The 24,207-nt window shown below is 44.3% G+C and overlaps 1 protein-coding gene across 4 annotated transcripts in view; it reads left to right on the top strand.

Annotated features, from left to right (window-relative positions):
• Window positions 1-24,207, top strand: part of zfhx4 (zinc finger homeobox 4) — an 87,181-nt gene that overhangs the window by 49,652 nt on the left and 13,322 nt on the right. For all 4 annotated transcript variants that reach the window (XM_050056742.1, XM_050056740.1, XM_050056741.1 and 1 more), the window contains exon 7: window positions 18,107-18,205. In XM_050056742.1, coding sequence (XP_049912699.1) covers window positions 18,107-18,205 — 99 coding nt within the window. The remainder of the gene's footprint in view (window positions 1-18,106; window positions 18,206-24,207) is intronic.

The following is a 24,207-nucleotide window of genomic DNA, read 5'->3' as shown; positions in this document are numbered from 1 at the left end:
CATTACCACCACTCCCCCCCCTCCTTCTCCTGCTCTCTTTTTGTCTCTCTCTTTCTCTCTCCTTTTTTGTCCTGCTTATTCCATCTCCCACTCTCCCCTGCTCCTGTCCGTTTTTTCATCTAGAACACAAGCCCGGCTTCAAGCCTCTCTTTCTTTTTTACATCTCAAACCAGTGAGCGCAACCAGGTTTTAAACCTGTCAAAAGCAATATTCGCCCGCTGCACCTATTTCAAATGTTCCACTCTTAAAACACACCATATTTGTTGCTCGGGCCCTGGTTTTATACCTTGGCTTTGATGCCACATGGTGAATTTCCATGAGGAAGCTAGTGCAAAGCTTAAGCGGACGCTGGCAGGGTCCAAAATGCTAAGCCACTTTTTTGGATGCCCTCCTTTTGCCCACTCTATATAATTTTTAGTGAACAACAGTATTCTTTCACAGGGTACGTGGTAAACGTTTCAAAGGTATTTCCTTGTAGGCCGTACACGTTTGGCAGGTGTAGGCAGACAGGGGGGAGTGAGAGTAAGAGTGTTTCAACCAAAGATCAAACAATGAAAGTTAATGCAATGAATCAGGGGTGTATTTTTGTTCTGTCAAGTTTTGTTGCCTTTTTTTGGTACATTTTGTACATGTTTGAGCTCTGTGTGCTTTTTGCAAGCATGACATGCTACACCAGGTTATGTTACATGGAGGAAAATGTATGTTATAGCTGCTTTGAGCTCCCATAGTGATAGATGATGTGAATGTTTTCACCGATGGAAAAGCCTCTATAGTAGGCAACATTTCCAGCCAGTGTTCGGTTTAAGGACCCTCTGTTTGTGTGTACGTGCGTGTGTATGCGTGCTGTTAGTTTTCTGGGGCTACAACTCCTGACTCGAGCACTTTCTGTTCATTAGAGACTGGTATGAAAAAGATTAATTTAAGTGCTGACCGGTATCTTTCTCTTAAAGCCTGGGACCTGGCACTGAGCCAGATAATTATAGGCCCATTTGGGAATAAGAGTTCTAATGCTCTGGACTTTATGTACATGTGAATGGCTTTCATTAAACAATTTTGATGCTGATTTTATGGCCTAATTAAGGATACAGTGCTGCAGAGACGCACCGCAAGGGTATAGGTGTTTTGAACAAAGACAGGAGTGTACAAGGAACACTTCGGCTGGACTGCATTGTGTGCATGTCAATACATGTGTTTGCTGGTGCATGTTTATTTGAGAACCTTTCACTCTTTGTTATCCTTTTGAGTCTGTAATTCCCCAAACCTGGGCCCAGTCGTCTCATCCTTTACACTAGGTAAACACCGTTGTGAAGTCAGACTAAAGTGTGTGTGTGTGCTTATCTAGTCAGTTCTCACTGACTGTACAGCAAAAACTTTTTTTTTTCCTCCATGATCTTTCAGCTGTGTCCTACAAAGACAAAAAGCTCACTGTTGCCCGCATTGCTGAGATAAATCTTTGGTCTCTGTGTACAATTAGCAGTGCTACAGAAAACTGAGTTTATTAAAAAAAAAAATGCCAGTGTGCATCAGAGGAGCACGCATAAATGAATTGCCTCTCAACATGGAGGACTTGGAGGCCGTTTTGCTTTGAGGGTCGTCCAAGAGTTGTTAGAGAATTAGATTTCTTCTTCTGTATAATGAAGTTCCACCCTGAATAGAGCTTTTTAGTAAAAGTCAAATAAATAAGTGAAAAATATGACAGATTGCCAGTCACGGGTATTCCATCGTCGGTTTCATGATTTGAATAATTTGTTTATCTGGATTTTTGGAAGCATTAACAGCCTCTGAAGTTTCGATGTCGCAGGGATTTTCCCCCTCTGACTTCTTCTTCTTCTGTCCTCTATCGCAACCATTTGACCATTTGTTTAGCCATAAAAAAAGCTGTGAGGAGGTGTGTGTATGTGCGCATGAGTGTTTTTTGTACGTGTATCCTCGCCCATTAGCCCCGTGCTCCATCATGTGTAAAGCTCCTCATAAGCCAGACCAAGCAGAAACAACAGGGCCTTTTCTGCATACTTTACTTTCTGTCATTTTTTTCCCCTTTCGTTCCCTCTGTCCCTCACAAAAAGGAAAGGGAGATGGGATCTTATGGAGGTAATTATTTCTGAGAGCCTGGCCTGTCATCCATCCCTCCACCACCCCACCACCCACACATCTCCATCCCTCTATGCCCCCCCCCCCACCCAACCCAACATGCATTAAAGAGGGAGGGAGAGGACCCTCTTTGTCTGAGTCCCCCTTTTAAACAAAAGACCTCTTCTGACTTAGAGAGACCGACAACACTTTTATCGTGTGGGTTTACGTGTGTGTATATGTGAGTGTGTGCATATCCAGAGCCCTTTTGTTTTCTCTGAGTGATAAGGCTCTGGGTCATTTTTGGTCCTAGTCAAATTAGTGTAGCTGTGCTAAGCATTTAGATAGCAGCTGTAGGCTAAAAACGGAGCCTAATGGACACTTATTATCCTTATATGTGCCTGTGCGTCCAGCAGGAAGTGATGGAGCATGGGCAGAGAGCAAATGTGCCATCTTGCTTGTTTCCAAGTGCGCCGACATTCCTCCTTCCCAAATTTACCCGACCCAAACTGTACGCGTCTGAACTGAGTCAAAGCACCCAAAAAAAACGATCATTCAATTTTCGATGTGGGAAAAGGGCTTTGCTGTTTCCCCAAAGAGCATTTCAATGTGATGACACCAAGGCATCTTTTGAGGTATTAGGTTTTCCCTCCTCCCTCACTTTCACTCCTTCACTCCTTCATCTTATGCTTTTTTTTTCCTCTGGGTAGTGGGGGTGGTTTCGCCATTCCAGCGGTTGTCTTCTTTTTTTTTTTTTAAGGAGGTCTCTCCTCAGACAGAAGTCTATTTCCAGGGTTTGTCTCAGTAATTTGTGGCCATTACATAAACATTCACGGATGGCCGGAGCAGTGAGAGAAAGGATGCAACACACACCCAGATCTAGCTAACCGCTAGAGTTAGCGCAGCGGTGGCCATTTTCTTTTTCAAGTCAGAGTGCAGTAGGTGAGAGCAGCTGACTGGCTCATCAAACGACAGTTTTGTCCTTTTTTAGTTACTCCTTGCCTCTGCTGCATGTGCCACCCCCCTGATGTAGTCACCCAGGAGATATCCATGTTTAGATTAGACGTTTAATAGGTTAAGGCAGCCAATTATATTGCATATTGATTTGCTTACAAACAGCTGATTGCCTACTGTTAATAAATTATTCCTGACCTTTTCTTCCTCATTTACTGTGGAACAGGAAGTTACTTACATAAAAGGTAAAGTCCACAGATTTCAGTCAGTCGGGATCCATTCCTCGCACAATAAAAACTTGGAATGTTATTCTATGTGCCCAACATGAGTAAAATGCAGTTCCCTGGGAGAACTATTCTGATGAGAGTGATGTGATGTTACCCAAGGGGATTTCTGTGAAGTATGTAGTTTTTTATTGCTGTACAATTAGCTGGAGACAATGCACTGCATTTTAAATCATTTGTCAAATCAAAATAAGGCACATTCATATATGTATATTATTATATTTTCGGCAAGTAGCAATTTACCCCAAATTTCCCAAAACCATATTCTCTATGGCTGAGGGAGTAAAAGATGTGGTCATTTTTTGAATAATTCCATCCAAGCGAATTATAATTACTTTGCGGTCTGTGTGTGCACATAGGAAAAAAAAAGGGCAGCAGGCTGACTTGTGCCTCAGAAAAAAATGAGCCTCGTTCACCATAAACTATTTTTGAAATGGTGTGTCGGGGCGGTATGGGCTCAGGCCGATTGTTTTTCTTTGAGTTGAGCAGCTCTTTGGTGGAGGGGTATTACCCGGGCTAAATTGTTCCCTCATGTTTTCCGCCAAGGTTCTGTGCCCACCACACTGACAGTTATAATTTGCAGAAATTGCGCTGATTATCTGAATTAGCATACCTGACCAATGCCACATTAGTCTTATTTACAATACAAAGCCGTGGGGCTATGAGGACGCATAATAAATATGACTTAACCCTTTGAAGAGGGGACTGGCGTCACAGGGCCAGGACGTCTTTCACGTCGGTGATATCACAAAGAGCTTTAGGCTCCGCTCCATATGGAGCTGAAAGCCTCTGAAAGGTCCTGGAAAAGGAAGTGGTGAATGTAAAGTCCGAGGACCATATTGAAATCACAGGGTTATTGCATGTTTTTCCTTCTCTCTGACCTTTCTCTTTCAATATTTTTTCACCTCTCAGCTCTTGTCCCCATCTTGTTTCTTTCCCTTTTTTTCCTGCCTTCATCTTTTTCTCTCTCTCCCCCCCTCCCTCCCTTTCCACCCCTGCTCTTCTTTATTTTCATCTCCCTCACCTCCATTCTTCTCTCTCCCCGATCCCCTCATACACCCTCTGTCCATTGACTCTTAACCACAGATGGACAAAACAATGGGCCATGTCACACAGCATTAAGACAAACAATCCGGTGATGGGAGGAGGGTTGTGTGGAGCTGGAGCCGCGGTAACCAGGCAATACGCTCACTGGGTCCAAGCAGCCACTAATCTCAGACCGCGATGATACAATTCACAGATGGACATTTAAGGCAGCCTGTATGCACACACACTCACACAAAGCGGAGAGCAGGAACTTCACTTTAGGAGGTAGCATTGTCAGGTAGAATTTCTGCCACTCGTTGCAGCAGCAGCAACAAATTCTCTCCTTCAATTGCTCCCTTCTTCCTCACTCTCCTCTCTGTTTCCTTTACCTCATCCATCAGTGGGAGGTATGGAATTGATAGCAGCTATTGATTACCTATAGCAAAGGCTAATCGTCGCTAACCGGAGGAAGCTTTGCAGCTATAGCAGCTGTCAGTGGCTTGTCGTGTGTGTGTGTGTGTGTCTGTATGACCCTCCAGCGGTTCAGTAGCAATGGCTTTTCCTCTCCAGTGTTTACTTACAGCAGACTAATGGCCTTAAAGCAAGGCAGCACATGTAACAAAGAATAAAGATTCCGGACATTCGTTCCAGAATAGGGGGAAATGGTATGCCCAAAGAAACACTGAGAGACATGCCAAGTTTCACCTCCCCACCTATGTGAATAAGACCCATCTCCCTCTCTCTCTCTCCTTTTCTTCATCTCCCTAATAGGAAATTTTGAGCACAGTGTGTGAGATTAAAGCAGAGAATCAATGCCTTGTGAGCAATAATTTCCAGACAAATCTCTTTCATCTTTTTCTCTCCATTCCCCCCCCCTCCACTCTCGTTCTCCCGTTCGTTCTCTCTCCCACCTCCTAATGCTAACAGGGGGTCTCATGTCATGACATCCCATTCGCTTTTATCATGTCCTAATAACACTCTGAAAATAGAGAGAGAAAGAGGAATGTGACAGAGAGAGAGAGAGGGGAAAAAGGATGCTGGGAAAAAAGAAAAAAAAAAGAACGGGAAATGGATAGACTGATAAAAATCCATTGAATGAGCCTGGGTCTTGATTTGTGCTTTGATGTGGATGTCTTTGTGCAAATTAGACAAATATGCCTGCTGCTTTAGTCATCTCCGAGCTCCTCGTAAGATGCCATCTCCCTTTGCTGTTTTCTGTGAAGGATGGGAGGAAGAAATGAGTGGCAAGTTCATTTAGGGGCATAAAAATATACATTTGACTAAATTTAGGTGAATAGGGAGACAAAAACATGGCGAACAGAAGGTGCTGTTATGTAAAAAAGGTAGCCGGCACAAGGCGGTTAAAGAAACCGAAAACAAAGAGGACGTGAGGTATATGCAGACGACGCTGGTGTTTCTGCTTGGTTGGGCCCACAAGGTGCTTTACCCATGATGGCACATAGGGCTAATGGGCAAGGACACACACACACACACACACACACACACACACACACACACACCTTGGTCAGGCCTTTGTTTCAAAAGCAGGTTAATGGGGAGTGAGGAAGAGGAGCGTTGCAATTTTCTGCTCTTTAGGCGCCGGAGAATTCTCTCCAGTGTAAGAGAGACCAGACTCTCAGCGTAATAGGCATTTTACACCCTCATCACCTCTTGCACACAAAAACACACACACACACACACACACACACGTACATACAAACACACACTCACCAGAAACGTGTGGGAGTGTAATAGGCATTCTATGGTGTGTATTGCCGGTCCCCAGAGTGCCAGTAAGTGTTAGACATGCATAGAGTCGGCAATGAGACAATCAGCATGCTGAAATTGAAACCTTGTCTGGAGTCACACAGGAGGGGAGGAAGAGGAGCAGGCGGAGAGGAGAGGAGAGGAGAGGAGAGGAGAAGAGAGGCGATGGGAGCGCAGATGGCAGGAGAGAAGGAGACGAGGAAGAGGAGAGACTGAGGGAGAGGAAATAGGAACTGATGTTTGTTTAATTGCCTCATAAGTGATGACACAGATAATTATGTCGAAAAAGGAGATGCTCCTCTCAGGCAGGGCCGACGAGCAGCTGTATCTGTTTTCGTGCATGTGTGCGTGTTGCCCTGTCGCTCCCTATAGCCCCGTCAACGGTCGTCCCCTCCAGCCACATCAAGTATAGGACACCATTAAAGCATTACGGTTTGTGTCATATCAAATCATTCAGCTTAATTAACAGAAACACACACACACACACACACATACACTCATCATTCGGAATCATTTTAATTACTCTGTAACATCCTGATTATTAATATCTCCGCTTCATATACCTGGGGATATGAAGATGAGTTCACCTATATTTCCTGCGCTGTGTGTTTGCAGGCGTGTGTGTCCATGTGTGTGTAAGTGATGCTCCCTTGACTTCATATCTAATTGTCTTTTTTAATGACAATATTCCACTGTGTGCCGGCTGTATGTAATGAGTCAGGGTGTGTCAAAGTGCAGGCCTGAGCTGTCTGCTTGAGTTAAGCTCTTCCCGTCTACTGTAGGAGCCTCCAGCATACACACTCGCGCGCGCGCACACACACACACATGTGGCGCACACACTCGAAGAGACAGTATCAATGTGGGAGTTCCTGTATCTGACACGAGATTAAGAGGGCCAAGTGGAGGAACGTCGAAGAACTGCCCTGTTGCATTTGCAAGAGGGAAAAAGGACCATCCTGTCACACACGCACATACACACACACATGCAAGCATCCTGTGCTGTAAGTGAGCAGTAGCCTCCCTTGCATTATTCACAGTGGCCGAGTGATCGAAGCCTGGTTCAATAGCACTAAAGCGGCGCACGCTGGAGAGATTTGTCTTACAAAACCTTGACACACACACAGGCGCACATATGCTCTCACACACATTGATTTTTGGTGGTGGGAATCTCCCAGGCTTTGGACGAAAGGCAGGGACGTGAGAGGGGCTTCCCCCGTCAGAGCAACCCCCTGACAAACGCACGCATACACACCGACACATTCATTCTGAGCCTCACACACTCTCACATACACACACACACACGTGCGCGTGCAGTGCATAGGCAAATACTGTAAGTACATCTTTAATTCACTCAAAATGAGATTTGATGATGATGAGATCCAGCGATAGCGTGAATAAGAAAATGAAAGAAAAAAACTGGAGATGAGAGACGAAGGATCTGCCTCTTAGATCTGATGGGGTTTCATTTACAGTCAGATGAGCTGATGGTGAAATAAAAAAAAAAAGCAAGAAAAAAAGTCTAACTGATCATATTTCTGTTTTCGCTGACTCTCCTTTTTTTGCATTTTACCATCAGGGGGCTTTTTGCAAGCGAGGCAGAAAAAAGAAATCACGCATTTGCCTGATATGTCATATCTTTCCGCTGCAGTGTGTGTGTGTGTGTGTGTGTGTGTGTTTTCCTTTTTTCCACACAGGCGTGTTCAATTTGAAGCCTTCACTTGATTTGAATGGCGATTTTTTTTCCCAACACATCAGTCACTTCATTCAGTTTTCCTATTTTCTTGAGAGCGGCGGCGGCGGCGGCGGGCAGCGTAGCACACATCACCCCCTCTGGCATTTTTGACGTATTAACATGTATCGACAAGCCAGCGCTCGCATGCCTGTAAACACTGACGCACACATACTCACACCTCTGTCCCCTGAAGACATGTGATCAACCAGACCCAATCCCTTGTAATCATCTGGAACCCCCTCCCAACACACACACACACATATAGTTCCCATTCAATCCTGGGTAATGGTTTGGGGCAGGGGGCTGAAGCGGTGGGCTTCTTTCCCTTAGCCCCAGTGTCTTAAGCTGCCATTGATTAAATGTTAACTGATATACTCGGCCCTGGCAATCTTGTTAGAGCTGGAGCAGGCAGGCAGCTAGACAGACAGTTTAGGACCCGCGCCCTCCTGATCAATAGCACAGATAAAGATTTCATCCATCAATGAGCTCCCAAAACAAAAGGTATCTGATACCTGATTAGGCCCGTGGGGACAAATACACACACAGATTTGAACACACACTCGCACATTGCCACATGAGTTGGAGCACATGAAGGGATACTCGGTCGGATCACAAATAAATGCAGTGGGACATAAAAACCTGCAGGTGAGCTTAAATAAGCATACGTTTCACACTCTCTCTCACACACACACACACACACACACACACACACATTCCTTTCACTCACTTATTTTGTCCGGAATAATACCTCCACAAACCCCATCTGAAGTCAATCAGTTCCACACCTAATGGTGTAATTACAGCACGTACACACACACACACACACACACATATGCACAGTCAAGTTTGCAGATAAGGCAGCCCTGACTTTTCCCGGATGAAGGTTAATTATGCTGTGTTAGTTCACTTAGGTGTGTGTATTTGTTTGCGCATGCAGGTGTATGTGCATCTTTTCCCAGCAAGTATATGTGTGTGTGTGTGTGTGCTGCGCCTCAAATGCACGTGCATTTAGATCCTCAGAGCATGCCAAAGGCACCGCAAAACGGCTGAATCAATGTCTGGGCGACCACGACTGTTAAAGTGTATCAATAATGTTCCCCTATCTTCTTTCCCGGCTAACGTCACGCGGCAGTTTGGAAGTCCGAGCCTTAGCCGCAATTAAGACTTAATTATAAATCAATATAAGGAGTCATTTGAATATTGATTTTTCCTTTTTCTTCAAATTGTTAACATATTCCCCACCCTGTCTACGCTTTTTTTTTTGTTACAACTTTAAGGAGAATCAATACTTCCCTTTACAGTCATCAGAGAAGTGCTTTGGCATAATTGGAGCCAAAAACACGACGGGATATCTTCATGGGGTTCGATACCCTAGAGGTGGTCAGGGGGAAGGAAATGTCACAGCCCCTTCAAATCCTGATGGCCTTTCAAATACAGTTAATGACGCTTTGTGGTTGTCAAAGAGTGATCTCATTTTGGGGGATATTGGGTGACATTTGTTGTCACAATGCCAAAATGCATTTCCATAATTTTCACGGCTGACATTTTCTTTGATATGACACTGTATCAGAGCGCACTTCAAGGAAAAAAAAAAAAAGATATCAATGCAACCCAGTAACCTGCGTTTCATTTGATTTAAATGATATCTTTGCTGTTTTATTTTCCTGCTCAACCATTTTGAGGGGCTGTGAGATTTTCAAGTGGCGTGTCAGGGGCCGGGAGTCTAATGCATGGAAACATGGAGCTTTCTGTTTTCTGACGGCTAGCAGAGATAAGGTAGAGATATGGCTCTAGCACTGGCTCAAATCTAAAACAGATCCCGCTTGGGGGGGGGGGGGGGGGGGGGGGGGTTAGAAAGTGAAGGCAAGAAGAAAGGGAGGGGTGGAGGTAGCAAGAAAAGGGAATATTGTCAATCCTCTAAGTGTCTGGCGGTGTCTCTCTTTCTTTCCCTCTTTCTCTCACTCTTTCTCTCCCCCACTCTCCCTCAGTAATCTGATTTATTCAAAGCATATGTGTGCTGCTCTGTCTTTGTCTGCTTCTATTAGGGCCAGTGGGGGCCCATATGACATTGTTTAGCCAGTAATGAAATGGACATTTTTTGCATGTTTTTGAGAAAGTCAGAGGAAAGCCAACACTCCTTATTTGTAACCGTCTGCGAATACCATCTCCGGGGCAGTTGCCCCAGGTCTGTGTATTCATGTGTGTGTGTGTGTGTGTGTGTGTGTTGCGTGTTGCATGTGAACATATGTGCCCATGTATTACAGGTTCCATGTGGTCCTTTTGGAGATGATTCTGAGCAACCTAATGAATATTTGGGCTTGAAGATATTTTTCTTTTTCTTCCGTGACTCTATTCTTCTTATGTTGAAGAGTCCTGCCGTCCTCCCCTAAGCTCAGCACATAATAAGGCCCTGACGATGCACACATTTTTGTTTTGCACACTCTTGTATGGCAAAAAGATGTGTCACATGGACTTATTGTCGGTATATGAAATTGTTATGCGCTAATGGCCGCTGTGTGGTGGTCCGAAACTCAACCGTGGTGGCCATCAAGAAGGAATGTAGTCATAGAAAAGCGTAGAAAATGAATAGGAATTTTTTTTTTGTCATAATTCTTTGTGTAAATCACACAAACACATTGTAATCCAGGCTAAGATTTATATAGTTATACTGAATGCAGCTTGCATACAAAATGTTTTTTGTAGTTCTTGAAAATACGGATTCACATTTCCGTTGTGCCGAAATCTCAAATTTTTGTTGATAAAAATTTACACCGATAACTAATGCAACTTTTCATGCTCCTATAACTGCGTTTCTATCTACCAAAATCTTTTCTTTGATTTCCATCCAGGATTACAGTCTTGTTTTTGGTGCCTCTGAAAGCAGATGGTTTTTATGCAGCTAAAAACGGGACAGTAGCCCAATAGGATAAAGATCTGTTTAAGCATTATCCATTTGGCCACTGCCCGTCACAGGCCTATTTTAAGCATAGACCCAAACACACACACACATACACACATAGCCATTCTCTTAAACCACGGCAGCCATTTTATTAGATTCCCTGATTTCCTGCCTCGCATTAGTTCTCGGAAAATAAATAAACCTTGAATACATGACAAGGACCAGTCTGGTCAATTGGAAACTATATCTATCCTGCTGGTATCTTTGTTTACCAGTGTAGTGATGGATGGACAGATAGAGGGATAAATGGAGGCAGCGGAGGAGCAGATAGGCATATGGATGGATAGCTGTGTGAAAAGATATAAAAATAGATGGACAGATGGATAGATAGGTGGATAGATAAATGGATGGATAGATAGACAGATGAATGCGGCAGGGAGATCTTGTTGGGCTGATAGAGTTGAGCAGGTATGCCGAGAAACAGCTGCTTTCTTCATTAGGTTCATCTATCGATCTCGGACCCTCGCTGTGCGTGCGTGTGTGTAGGTGTGTGTGTGTGTGTGTGTGTGTGTGTGAGGGAGAGAGAGGGGAAAGACAGCAGCCTCTGTAGATAAGTGCTGGTAATAGAACAGAATGAATTCTTATCACAGAGATGGGAAGGCCATTAACCCTCAGCTCCTAGTTCTCTCTCTCTGTCTCTGTCTGGTCCGACTCTCTCCCTCTCTCTCTGTTCCTCCCTCCCTCCATCCTCCGGTCTGGACCTGACAGGGTCACGTTGGCGAGCGTGTGTGATATTTCCACTATGTGTGTGACTCTCCGAGTGTGTGTGTGTGTGTTTTGCGGCTGCCGCTGTGCAGACTGCCCCACTGGCCAGATGTTTATAATCAGGGGCTAGATAAATATTGGACCGAGGAATCATAAAAGACCAGGAAAAACAGAAAATAGAGAAAGGGATGGAGGGAGGGAGGGGGGGGGGAGAGATGAAACAGAGGAGAGGAATCTTCTTTTCAAATTATTCCTAAATCCCTCAGTAAGCTTGCCGTGCCGCCTCCTCGATTCACCTACTCAGCCTAAGGTGATTCAAACAGCCGAAATGCAATATGGCTGTTGTGTAAGATGCAGGTGTTTGTGTGTGTGTGCACACGTGTGGAGGTGTACAGTAGGTGTGCTAGCCTATTGTATAAGGCCAGGTGTTGCGGCGTTTTTTTTTTTTTTCCACTACTGAACCTTTTGAAGCTATATTTTTGTCCTGTGAAAACCTTTTGTATTTGCTATTAAAGAATCATTAACATCATCCCCCCCAGTGCTCACAGCACTGAGAATGAAACCCCTCTTAACACGAAACAACAGTTTCTGTCTGCGCAGCAAGCAAGACACGCAAGCCTTTAATCTTGGCTATGTTTATTCATATGATTTTTTTCTTCTTTTTTTTTCAAAAGAGTAATAGGTGTTTTGTTAGTCGCCTGCAAGACAGCGGAGCGGGCAATTTGAGCGAAGGAAAATACAATGAAGTGTCTCAGGAAGTCGTAATTGACAACAACAAAGCAAATTTGGAGCTGCTGATACAAGCGTTTTTTACACAAAAGTCATTTTTTCAGCTTATTCTGTCAGTTCAACTTATTGACATTCACACCAGGAGCGTATTAAATGTGACAATCCTATTGTCTGGCTCTCAGAGTCAACCTGAAACAATAGATATATATATTTATATATCATTTTTTTTCTGCTGCTGTAATAAGTTCTCATGTGTTTTAAGCAATAAGTGGGTGTGTGTGGGTGGATCAGAGCGTGTGGATGGAAACACGTGTGTTTGCTTGTGCTGGTGTGTGTGTGTTTACATGTTAGCATGTGGGCTGTGGACCTCGGCGCATGAAATACATTGAGCGCCGTGTGGGAGTAAATGTGCGGAGGGTTTTTGCGTGCGTAGGTGTGTGTGAGCGAGTGCAGGTGTGTGTGCGTGTGTGTGTCAGTTATTCCCAGGCCCTGTGCAGGAGCTGTAGCCCCTCTCCGCTGGGTTGATGTTTAGTATTTTAGACATGCTACATTAACAACATCTGGTTAAGATCTAAATGCTTGTTAAACGCGCTGAAATTCGGGGGGGAAAGGTACAGGGAGAACGAGGGGAGAGGGGGGGGGGATAAAGAGAGAGAGTAGGGTAAATAAAGATTTGAGGGTGAGAGAACGGGAGGGAGGGAGATCAGTAAGTCTGTAAGGTTATTACCCTGGCAGTATTACCACTGGCCCTTGACTGTGTGTGTGTGCGTGTGTGCGTGGCTGTGACTGTGTGGGATGGTGTAATGTTTCAAAGCTTTCCCCTTTAAAACCTAGAGGCCAAACTAGAGCCACGCGCGGCGCAGGAATGTGACATCACAGGGCCCCCTGTTCCTCGCGCGCACACACACACATGCACACGTGGTCTCACAGGGGACATGACCAGAGTTGTAGGAAGAAATCAGCGTCAACATCACGGCTAAGTGGGGGAGACATGGCAGTCATGGGTGTTACGCAAAACATTAAGGCTGCGTTACTACCACAGATACACTGGACACATACCATATCTAGTCTTTGTTATTAATCCTACACGTATAGCACAACTGCAGAGTCCTAACAGCTGTACAATAGTAGTTTCTCACTCTACTAGTTAGAGCATTTCTAATGATATTTTCTTTGGCAGCAATTACTGTTTCTCTTGATGCTCCGCTTTCATAGTGTCTATGATTTAAGATAAACAATAATGTAAAAAAAAAAAGTGTTTTCTTCTGACTCCTTTACCCCTTTAATGAGCACCATCCTAGCCCTAAGGAAGCAAATTAGAGGCAGCTCGGCCCAGCTAATGAATTCAGCCATTTTGGAGGCTCCGTGTCCAGTTTCTCTGCATTGCATCGCTCCACCGTCGTGTGCTCCACGACTGAGTCCTCCACCGGGCACATAATGACCCGGCATGGCGGTTATGGGCCCTTAGGGGGAGATGGGAAGGGGAGCGAGTGGTCTCAGAGCAGGTCATTATACAGCTAGAGGGCACACACACACACACAAACACACTGCACTGACACTTTCAATACATCCTCCATTGCCTCCATCTCCCATATGTCTGTTCCTCCATTTTTTCTTTCCAAACATCTCTCTTTATACATCTTTCTCCTGCCTGTTTTTTCTATCTTATTTTTTGACTGAGATGTTTTTAAGTAAGATGTTGTAAAATATTTTTGTACTTAAATTTGTACTGGAATAATTCAGAACATGTTTTCCTCTAAGGTCGTGTAAACTAAATATGTGTAAGGATTTTAGGAGGTTTTTTTGGACAAACAAGAGAGTTATTCATCCAGGGCCTTAATTGGTTACACTGCCTTCCAATTAATAGTTGAATCTAAAACCAGGCTGATTTGGCTGTATCCCTGATCAAGACTCACTTAATTATTCTTCCTCTCTAACGGTTAAATATAGGCTGGTGTTGGTTGCAGGGTAATCGGACCCAGGGTCTGCGGTTAGCTCGAGCTCACCGGCCGGCTTTAATGTTCCGACCGACCCACATCAAAGAGAGTCCCACCAGGCTGCCAAAATCACACACCCTCCTCAGCCTGACCCACTCCCTGTGTGTGTGTATGTGTGTGTGTGTGTGTGTGTGTGTGTGTGTGCAAGGCAGTGGAAGGTGACTGCGAAAGTTTTTGCTCTGTGCGTCCTCTGGTAGCGATTAAGTTGATGGTTAAGAGAGTCCCTGCCGCAGAACCCTCTCCTCTGTGTCTCTCTCCCTCTCTTTTTCTCTCACACACACACACACCTACAAACACACACACAGACACACTTGCACATGACAACTCACATGCAAACACATGCAGTCGCTGTCTCACTCACTTGATCAATGGCGCACATCCACACCAACACACTCGAACGCACGCAGTGGCACGCGCACGCACGCACACACCCGTGTGGTGTGTAACTGTCAGGGTCAGTCAGAGGGCAGACGCTGTGCTGATGTATTGAGAGAGCTCGTCTGGGAATGTCCTCAGTGTGGAAACACATTCCCCGTATGCACACACGCACGCTCACACACACAGACACACACACACACACACACTCACACACACACACACCAAAGATCTAACCGACTAAAAGGGGAAAGGAGTGAAAAAAAAAACACTGATGAGGCCCAGATGATCACCCCTCCTCTCCTCTCTCTTTTTCTCTTTCTTCACCCACTCTTCACCCTCATTCCTCCCTCTCTTTCCCTCTCTCTGTTCATTGTCTCTCTTTTCCTCTGGTGTCCTATCAAGCTACAGGTAGACTGCCCCCTAGAGGTTAGTTAGGATGCTGGTTTAGTAATGTCATGATCAAGCACTGGATGCATCTGTGGCCACTTTCACCAGAGCCATGTCCTCCTTTCTTTGTTGTCCTGTAGGAAAATGGGGGAGTTTAATTTGCTAGTATAAAATGTGATATAAAACCTATCGAGCAGTATCAAACAAATTAAGGTTAAACTCATAAAGTTGTTTATTTTTAGTCCTGAATGTGTTGCCAGATATGTGCATGGTAATGGTCACTAACTTGTTGTATTTAATCTACATTTTTGTTTAAAGTCGCAGGCGATTTATGATGTAAATTCAAAAGCTACAGTATATTATAATAGTGATTATTATATACTAATAAAAATACAAATAATCTGCTTTATAAAAACAGACTGCTTTCAGTCAAAGCAATGGTATATATCTAATTCTTTACACATGGTACATATGATGCAGTGAGGGATTGAAGGCAGACAATAACAAAAGAGATAAAAAGGTGTGTTTTTTCGTTCTGCTTTTTGAGATTTTTTTATTTTATTTTATCCTTTCTTTTGAGACATTGTCCTGACCTTGCAGTGTGTGAGATCTTCGAGAGCTTATTTTTCTCTCTGTGTATTTCTGCTCTGACCCCTCTCCCTCCCCTTCTTCTCTCACTCTCCTGTGAAACATGCTGTTCGATTTGTGCTATTTGCTTTTCCTTGGCATCGAACAAAAGTCAAGTATAGAGAAAAGATAAACCAGTGATGAAAGACTTTCGAACCCACTACGCACAACAACATTTACACAAGCGCGCACGCACACACACACACACACACACACACACATGCTATCCCTCCTCTTCCCCCTCTATACGAAGGTGGGGTGAATTAAAATACAAAGATGGACGCTGCAGCACCAGCAGTGAAAATTGCAATTTCTGCAGCCCGGGCTCTCGTGGCTGACAGGAGATATTTCATCCCCGTTGTCACCAACGTATTAATAAAACATCAGGAGCAGAGTGCAGTCCCAGTCTCTCTCCCGTTCACACACAAACACACACACACACACATGTACAAGGACGCACACATACACCTTGAAATAGTCTGTGCGTAGACATGTGCAAAATGCAAACAGCGTTCACACGCGTGTGCAAATGCAAAAATACAACGGCGTTCATGAATACGAACACACACAACCACAATTTCCCTCCTCAATCACATGCCAGCATCTGCCATGAAAATTTCATGCTGTATATAATGTCCACTTAATGTGTTAGCGCTTAAAGCAACGGCGCCAGCACTTAGTCTGTGTGTCTGTCTGTGTCTTTGTGTGTCTCTTTGGTTGTGTGTGTGTGTGCGCGTGTGTGCACCCCGCTGTATGTGAAAGGGTTAATCATATCATGTTTCCGAGGGGGGTTCTGCAGACCCCTTGTGCTCGTCATACAATGGCCAAAGTGATTGTATGCAAATGCAAGCTGACCTCAATGCACCCTTTGCCTGATTTCTATGAATATGACTCTGTGTGTGTGTGTGTGTGTGTGTGTGTGTGTGTGTGTGTGTTATAAAATATGGTTATTAAGGCAGTGCAGGATTGATGAGCGCAGCTTTTTTACGCACACTCACACAAACACACTCGCACACAGACACATACACCAGCTTCATTCTCTGGCAGAGTGAGGGGGTTTGTGGTGAAAGAGACCCCCCTCCTCCCCCCGTTTAGAAGACATGAAATTTTTAACGGTTTTGCTCTGTGTGTGTGTGTGTGTGTGTGTGAATATGATACCGTGTGTGTGTATGATCTGACGCCTGTGTGCAAGTGTTTCTGTTTGATTTTGCATTTGTGTGTGCTAGCCTGAGATGGTGCAGGGTCCTACTAGCTATATGTGTGTACATATGTGTGTGTATGTATGTGTTTTGTGTGTGTGTGTGTGTGTGTGTGTGTGTGTGTGTGTGTGTGCGCGCGCGCATGCCTGGTTATCTGGCCTCTCTCAGACTGCTCAAAATTCATTACAAAGTGACATCAGCCCAGCCGGAGACAAATGATGGCTGGATGAAAGGGAGCGCTGGGGCTCGGCTAGGATTAGTGTTAGCTTGCGCTGGCGACACATATACACACATACGCACTTGTACACACACACACGCACACACACAGGGCGCGCACACACTCGCACACACACACTTTAATCCACTGGCAGAACACTGCAGATACACAGAATTATCAAACAAGGGGCTGAACTCTCAGAGATGGGCAGGCTAATCTGCTAATAGTACAGAGCTGCACGTGTGTGTGTTGGTGTGTGTGTCTGTGCGTGTGTGTGTGCACGCAGATTTTTTACAGAGGTAGCAGAAATATAAAGAGAGAATATCAATACATAGGACAGTAGTGGACATTTACAGTATTTACATGTGGTTTTTTTCTTACCGTAATACTCCTAATATTGGTCTCTCTTTTTTTCTGTGTTATTAATAAAGTAGCTTTTCATGCTTTTTTTTTTTTTTTTTTTTTAAATTACAGTTAAATGGTAAAAATAATATTTTGTCTGTGCTGTGATCTGAATATTTGTCTCACCTGAAATATAAAGTGGGGAAATATTAAACATTTATTTAAAAGGAAATATTTGGACAAATAAACATTATTATGCCTGTTTTTAAATACATTTATTTATTATTTTTTTTAATGTTTTTTTTAAAAAGTGGCTTCTGTAAAGAGGGAACCAAAATGATTTTAAATAGTTTCCATGTAGGACATATTTTTTGCCACACAACTTCCCCGTTTTCAGGCAGTGTGTATTACGTTTCACCCGCTAAAAGTGGCACAGCGGGGCTATTTTCAACAGAACATGTGTTCAAGTCACTAGACGCATTATTTGCTAGCGAGATAAACTGTACTTTAGCGTAAACCTAAGCTCTGTGTAGAAAAAAAGGGGTTTTATGAGGATTAACTGAACATACACAAGCAGGAATATTTTCAAAATGACTAATATGATATAGCAATATCTGATATCTGATAAACAGTGGGAGGGTTCTTTTGAGAGAGGGTGCTTTTTTTCTCTTTTTTTTAAAAAAGAAAGCATCATGGGTAATGTAGTCATTCTTTTTCTTCTGTGCACTTTCAGAAGATACTGCTGAGGACGGTGAGAGACCTCCTCGCTCTTCCTCCAGGCCTGGACTCAACCTCACTGACCGGGACTTGACTGACAGCAGGAGAACTGACCGTAAGTCCACACACACACACATATACTACTTACACACACTCACACACACACACACACACACACACACACACTCACAAAACACATATGAACCGTAAGCTTCCCTTCTTTTCTAAGTTATCGTTCATCTCTCCCTCTCTCGCCTTCAGATAAGGTCCTAACGTGTGTGTAACATGTGAACGCTGCTGACTAGCCTCCATGTGACCTGCTTTAATCGTTTCCATCTGACAGAAAGAGAAAAAGAGAAAGAGAGAGACAGGGAGTGGGAAAGAAGGAGAGGGAGAGAGAAAAAAAATGGAGAGAAAGAGAGAGGGATAAGTTGAGTGTTGTGGATATTACCAGGCAATGTCCAGGCCCCAGATTATTTTTTAATCAAATCAGTTTGCGTGCTTGTAATTTATAAGCGCCTTGCATTAATCTTTTCTCGTTCTTGTGCCCTCTCCGATGACATATTAATTTTTCATAAGCGCAGGATTAGATGGGGGGGCCTGTGTATATGTTTTTCTAATATTGCACCGCATCCTTGCAACCCTTAAATTAGTTTTTTTTTTCTCCTGCACCCTCCCTTCATTTTTCTTTCTCTCCTGTTTTTTTTTCCCCCTGGCTCAATCCATCCTTTAATTGTTGTCCAATCTGTGACCCCATCACCAGGCATTACCTCACATAGAGAAAAAAAAAACGCAAGATAGAAAGAAGTGCTTATTCGTTTGTAAGAATGGCAATGTTGTAAGCAGGGAGGGGCAACAATCTGTACAAGGCGGCTTGGTGTTTTTGTTATTTTGGGGCGAGGTAGGGAGCACATAATGCCTCCGCTGCGAGGCTGTGGTCGGGATAGCCCTGGCTTTGTTAGATTTGATTTACCCAAATAAGAATTCATATGGTCTTTTTATGTATGAGATGGAAATCCATGGCTGGGGATGAATATTGCATGGGGTCTCTCTCTCCTTTTTTTTCTGTCATTGCATGGGGTTCTCTCTCTTATTCTTTCTCCCTCTACTAATGTCTCCTCTCTCTTACCCCACTCTCCCCCTCACACACGCACACACCTTCCAACTCCCGCCCTCTATCCATCTCAAACTCCCTCCCCACCTCCTCTTCCTAGCATGCCATACCTAGCTCCATAATGTGAGGCTCAATGAGGCAGAAGGAGAGCTGAGTGAGGCTGGGGCCTATTAGTTTAGCTAGTCATCTATCTTTCAGCTCTATCTCTCTGACAGGCCTGTCTGACGGACTGGCGGGGAACCACCATCCATGCATTTACCGCCGCATATTACCGCCGGCGTCATTTAACACCACCGCACACATGCAAAAAAGTCTCCGGGTCCCTCCTACTTTAAGGCGTGCTTACGTATGCGCGTGTCCCCGAGTGTAGTTTATCAGATGTCAGGAGTCTATGTAATAAAGCCAAACTGTTTTTCCCTTTTATTTTTTATTTTGCGAATAATTTGTTCGAGGAATCGCCTTGGGGTCGGCTGCGAGTTTGGCTAGGAAGCCAGATATAATATTGCTAGTGGGGGTTTTTGGTGTTTTATTTTGCATTTGGATTAAAGGAGGTTTCAGAAAGTCAAATGCCAGAAAATGCAAAAGGGAGTCTGGTGTGTCAGTGTGTTGTTATGCTAGGGTTATCATCAGAGACAGGGCCTTGTTTTTCTCTTTTCCCAGCTTAAAGTAGTAAGATTTAGCATCTCCATCCTCAGCCCTAAATCTCTGGCAAGCTTGAAATGTTCAGATCTGTGCGTGTGTGTGTGTGTGTGTGTGTGTGTGTGTGTGTGTGTGTGTCCGTCCGTATGGAGATCTCCAGGGAAGGGATTACAGTGTGACCAAGTGAGCAGTGTGTTTGCGCACTTCATCTCCAAGACCAAGATCCTTTAAACAAAGAGGGGCAGATAGATAGAGAGGGGAAGAGAGAGACAGAGATATAAGGGAGGGGGGAGGGGGGGGGTGTGGGGGGGGGCAAGGAAGAGACAGAAAGAGCTTTTTCCCTTGCTTCATTTACATTGTCTTTTATAATCCCATGTCACTTTAGATTAATTATAATCCATGTTACATTTTCCATGCAAATGTCCCCGATGTGGATTACTTCCAGATAGCTTTGTGCTGTGTGTGTAGATGGTGCATGTCGCCACCATGGCTCAGGGGCCCTCTTCTTATAAATAACCAACTAAACAAAGGCCCTGGCATGGAAATGAGCCTGTCAGGCAGCCTGAGGAAATTACAGATCTCTACCTGCTTCAAATTAGCAAAGAAATTACTCATTGCTCCTACAGTCAAATGTTACGTATTAATTTCGTGTATGATTTTGAATCGTGCAGATAAGGAGGGGAAACATGATCAGATGTTAAATATTCCATATTAGCTTGTTCACATTGAGAATATTCTCTCTTTCTTTTTTTTTTATTTGCATGCATCTTGCAAATTTGCCCAACTCGAGACGGGAGCTGCTTTTCTGTCTCTCCAATATTAAAATATATTAAAGATATTAGCATGTTTAATTACAAGCCCGCAGCAATTCTTTTGTGCATGTATGTGTGTTTTCCGCGCGGTGACAGCTTGTTGAACGTCTCAGACGATTTGTCAAATGTGACAAGGCCGTGCTCATATTTATCTCTCATTAGAGCACAAGCTGGAGATGGAAGAGAAAGGAGGGCTAGTCATTAAAAAAAACACAAACTACAAGACAGCTGCTGTTTAACAGCCTTTTCTCTTCCTCTCTCCATCTCTGCCTCTCTACATCTCACTTCTTTCCAGTCTCTCTCTCTCTCTCTGTGTCTCTCTCTACCTCCCTCCGGCTAGATCTGGGCCTGCTGAGTGCTTCAGTGGGAGTTTGGGGTTCAGAGTGTGTTGCTGTAATGTTATCAGGTGACCGGGGGTCAGCCTAATGCGTAACCTCAGAGCAGTAGGCCAGTAAATCATGCTGGCCGGCCCTCCCTGGCCTGTTTTGGCCAGCTCTCCCTCCTAGATTTACTACTCCGTAACCTTAGCCAGTCTGCCAGGGCTCAGGACAGCTAAATTGAATACTAAATCCAAGCTGCCGCCACCCAGCCTGCTCCTTCTTAATTGACAGCCCACCCCCCCCACTCTCTGCTCTATGTTTGTGGGTCTTTTTTTTCCTTATTTTCATGAAATGAAATGTCAGGAATGGAATCTAATTGTTTTGTGGCTTGTAAAAGAGAGAAAAAAGATTGCACTAGGTACGCTTTGATTGTTTTGAAAGCCCAGCTTCAAGATGTAGTTGATTTCATATAAAGTCATAGTTGGGGAGATATAAGGATTCAATGATATGCTTGTTTGTGTGAAAATCTCATTTGCTTGGTTCAGTTTGCACAAAATGTCTCACCCTTTCCGACACAAAAGGGCAGATTCTAAAATAGATCCGCGGGAAAAGCATTAGCTGTGATGGTATTGCCGGTCCTCCTGCCTTTTGAGGAACAATTTGGGACAGAAATATCCTGAGGTATTTAGAGCTATGGGCTCCTCTGTCCCTCTCTATCATTTTTTTCCTTGTTCTTCCCTCCTTTTCCCGACATTTCTCTGCCTCTCCCTCTGTTGCTCTGTACTTCTCTCCATTTGAGCGCCCACTTGCGTGTATATAAGCGTGTGTATACGCAGCTCCCTAAACACCATTGACAGTTGCAAATAAAGATGGGTGGTGAGTGTGCCGCTCTCTCCCCCTGCAATGCAAAAGGGGTTGAGTGTCATAAATCACCTTTTGATTTATCTAATCAAGCAAGGTCCTGCTGCATGCAGACATTTGTCATTGGTGGGGGGGGGGGACGGTGTCAGGTTTATTCTGCCCCTCCGCTTCACTGGGCTGCAGCTGGTGGAGCCCACCTAAAGATGAAGGGATGGAGGGAAGGTGGGAAGGGAGGGGAAAAGAACAGGGAGGAGGAGGGAAAAGGACACAGTCATTAAGTGCGGGGCGCAGACTCAGAGACAAAGGAAAATGAGAGGAGTCTTCTGCTCCTGTCTTGTCCTCAATCCTGCTCACTCACATTATCTCTCTCTAATTATTTGAGCACGACTGAAGGCGAGAATATGAAGCTACACAAGCATATGTACATTTTCTCTCACGCATTTGTGGATAGAGTTTGGGATTTGCCAGCCATTGTGTTTATTTGTGTTACAGGTGATTATATCCTTGGAGGACACTCTACAATTTTGAATGCAATTCTATGCCTCAAAACAACTTTATTATTCACTGGCAGGGCTTGGCATTTAAAGTGGCTAAGTGGCCATAGAGAGAACTGCTCTCTCAACATTCAAGGTTAACCAACTGTTTTTCTTTGCATGAGTGTCATAAGTGTTGATGAAAGCAAGAGGTCGAAGACGAATCTAAACCAGAAGGACAGATCTCGGTGTTGCACACGCACGCACACACACGCTACACAAACATACATTTACATTCAATATGACAGTAATCAATGGTGATCTGTGGGCTCTTTCCCCCGCCGCATTGTAAATGTGTTTGCAGCCCCTTGTCTGACAATCGCCTCATCTCCTTTTGCAGGGGATGTAATTTAGTTGCAAATTGACTGGAAGACGGAGGCAAAAATTGAAAGTTGAAATTAGAAATGGTCATAATAAATACGGGAGGCGGGGCGCAGGCTTCGGAAAGGTCAGGTGATATGACGGGTGCTTCCAGGCTGGACCGCTCCGACCAATGGAGTGTCAGAGGCCTGTCATGAAGCACGTAACGCGCACACATACATGCACATAGACACACACGCGAGCCCTGCAGGGGCCATCACAGGCAGCAGAAGACGAGATTACCTCGCTATTCTGAGCTGCAGAGCAATTCGCGGATGTTCTTGGAAATTCACATTGTGCCCTTGTGTTTTTTTTCTCTCCCCTCTCTCTCTCTTTCTTCCTTTCTTCCTCCCTCCCTCTCTCTCTTGTCACTTTCCTTGACAGGCCAATATTTCAGGCTCCAGATATAGGGGATTACAAATAAAATAAGTGGAACGCCTACTTAATGCAACAGAATTAAAATGCATGAACGGGCCGGAGGAATTGATATGCGCCCAATACAAACACGAGCCACAGAATAATATGAAATACAAAATGTTTTTTTTCAACCCCCTCTCCATGTATCAGTGCTTTGATTTCCCTTTTTTTCCATTTGTGCATCTAGCGTGAAGCGTTGATTCGCAAGAGTGAGGCTCACATATTGCCTTGAGTGACCAGACGAGGGAGGGGAGGCAAGAGGAGGGGGGTGGTGGTGGTGGTGGTGGTGGTGATGGCTTAGGGAGAGAGGGAGGAAGAGAGCAAGGGAGATGGGGGGGAAGGAGAGGAGGGAGGGAGAGTTGCTGTTGCTGTGTCTTTGTGTTGTGCCGAGTGGGTAAATTGCAGTGGCAGAGTATAGCAGGGCCTGCATGGCTTGTATCTCAGGATGAGGCTAATGAAAGATTTATCAGTGGCTGCAGCATTTACTAAATACAACCAGAGGCTGATCTCTCCACATTGAGCCCTGCTGTTAACGTCACACACGCTTACACGCACACATACAAATAGACACACACATGCAGTGCTGCTACTGTACCACCAGCCGTGACCAAGCCCCGAAAATTTAGCATCTTGTACAGACAGAGAAGTTGTTGAGGCAGCTGGGGGAATGTATATGAACTAATGAAGTGTATAATATTACCATAACATTTAATGTATGTCGTGCTGTGATAATGAGCCTGCCCGAGTTTTCTCCATTTCACGTGTCCTCAGGGCAGAAACACGTCAGTGTATATGAATGTGAATAATGCAGCCTGTGCTTGTATCCATGTTTTTGGTGTCAAATCATTTTCTAAAATCATCACCTATGTCCCAGTGAATATTAATTAGGTGGACTTGTTTGTCTTATTCACCTATTGCGTGTTTATTAATCGTCGTTTGACCACTTTGTGATGTAACACCACACGCCACAAAATGTCAGACATTTCAATTCATTCGCTCAATTGTGTCATTTTTATATACGTGATATATTCCAGAATAATATTCCCATTTCTCATACAGTA

This window comes from Epinephelus moara, chromosome 11 (genome assembly GCF_006386435.1).
Source record: "Epinephelus moara isolate mb chromosome 11, YSFRI_EMoa_1.0, whole genome shotgun sequence".
In the NCBI taxonomy this organism is placed as follows: Eukaryota; Metazoa; Chordata; class Actinopteri; order Perciformes; family Serranidae; genus Epinephelus; species Epinephelus moara.
This window is presented reverse-complemented; position numbering and strand designations above follow the sequence as displayed.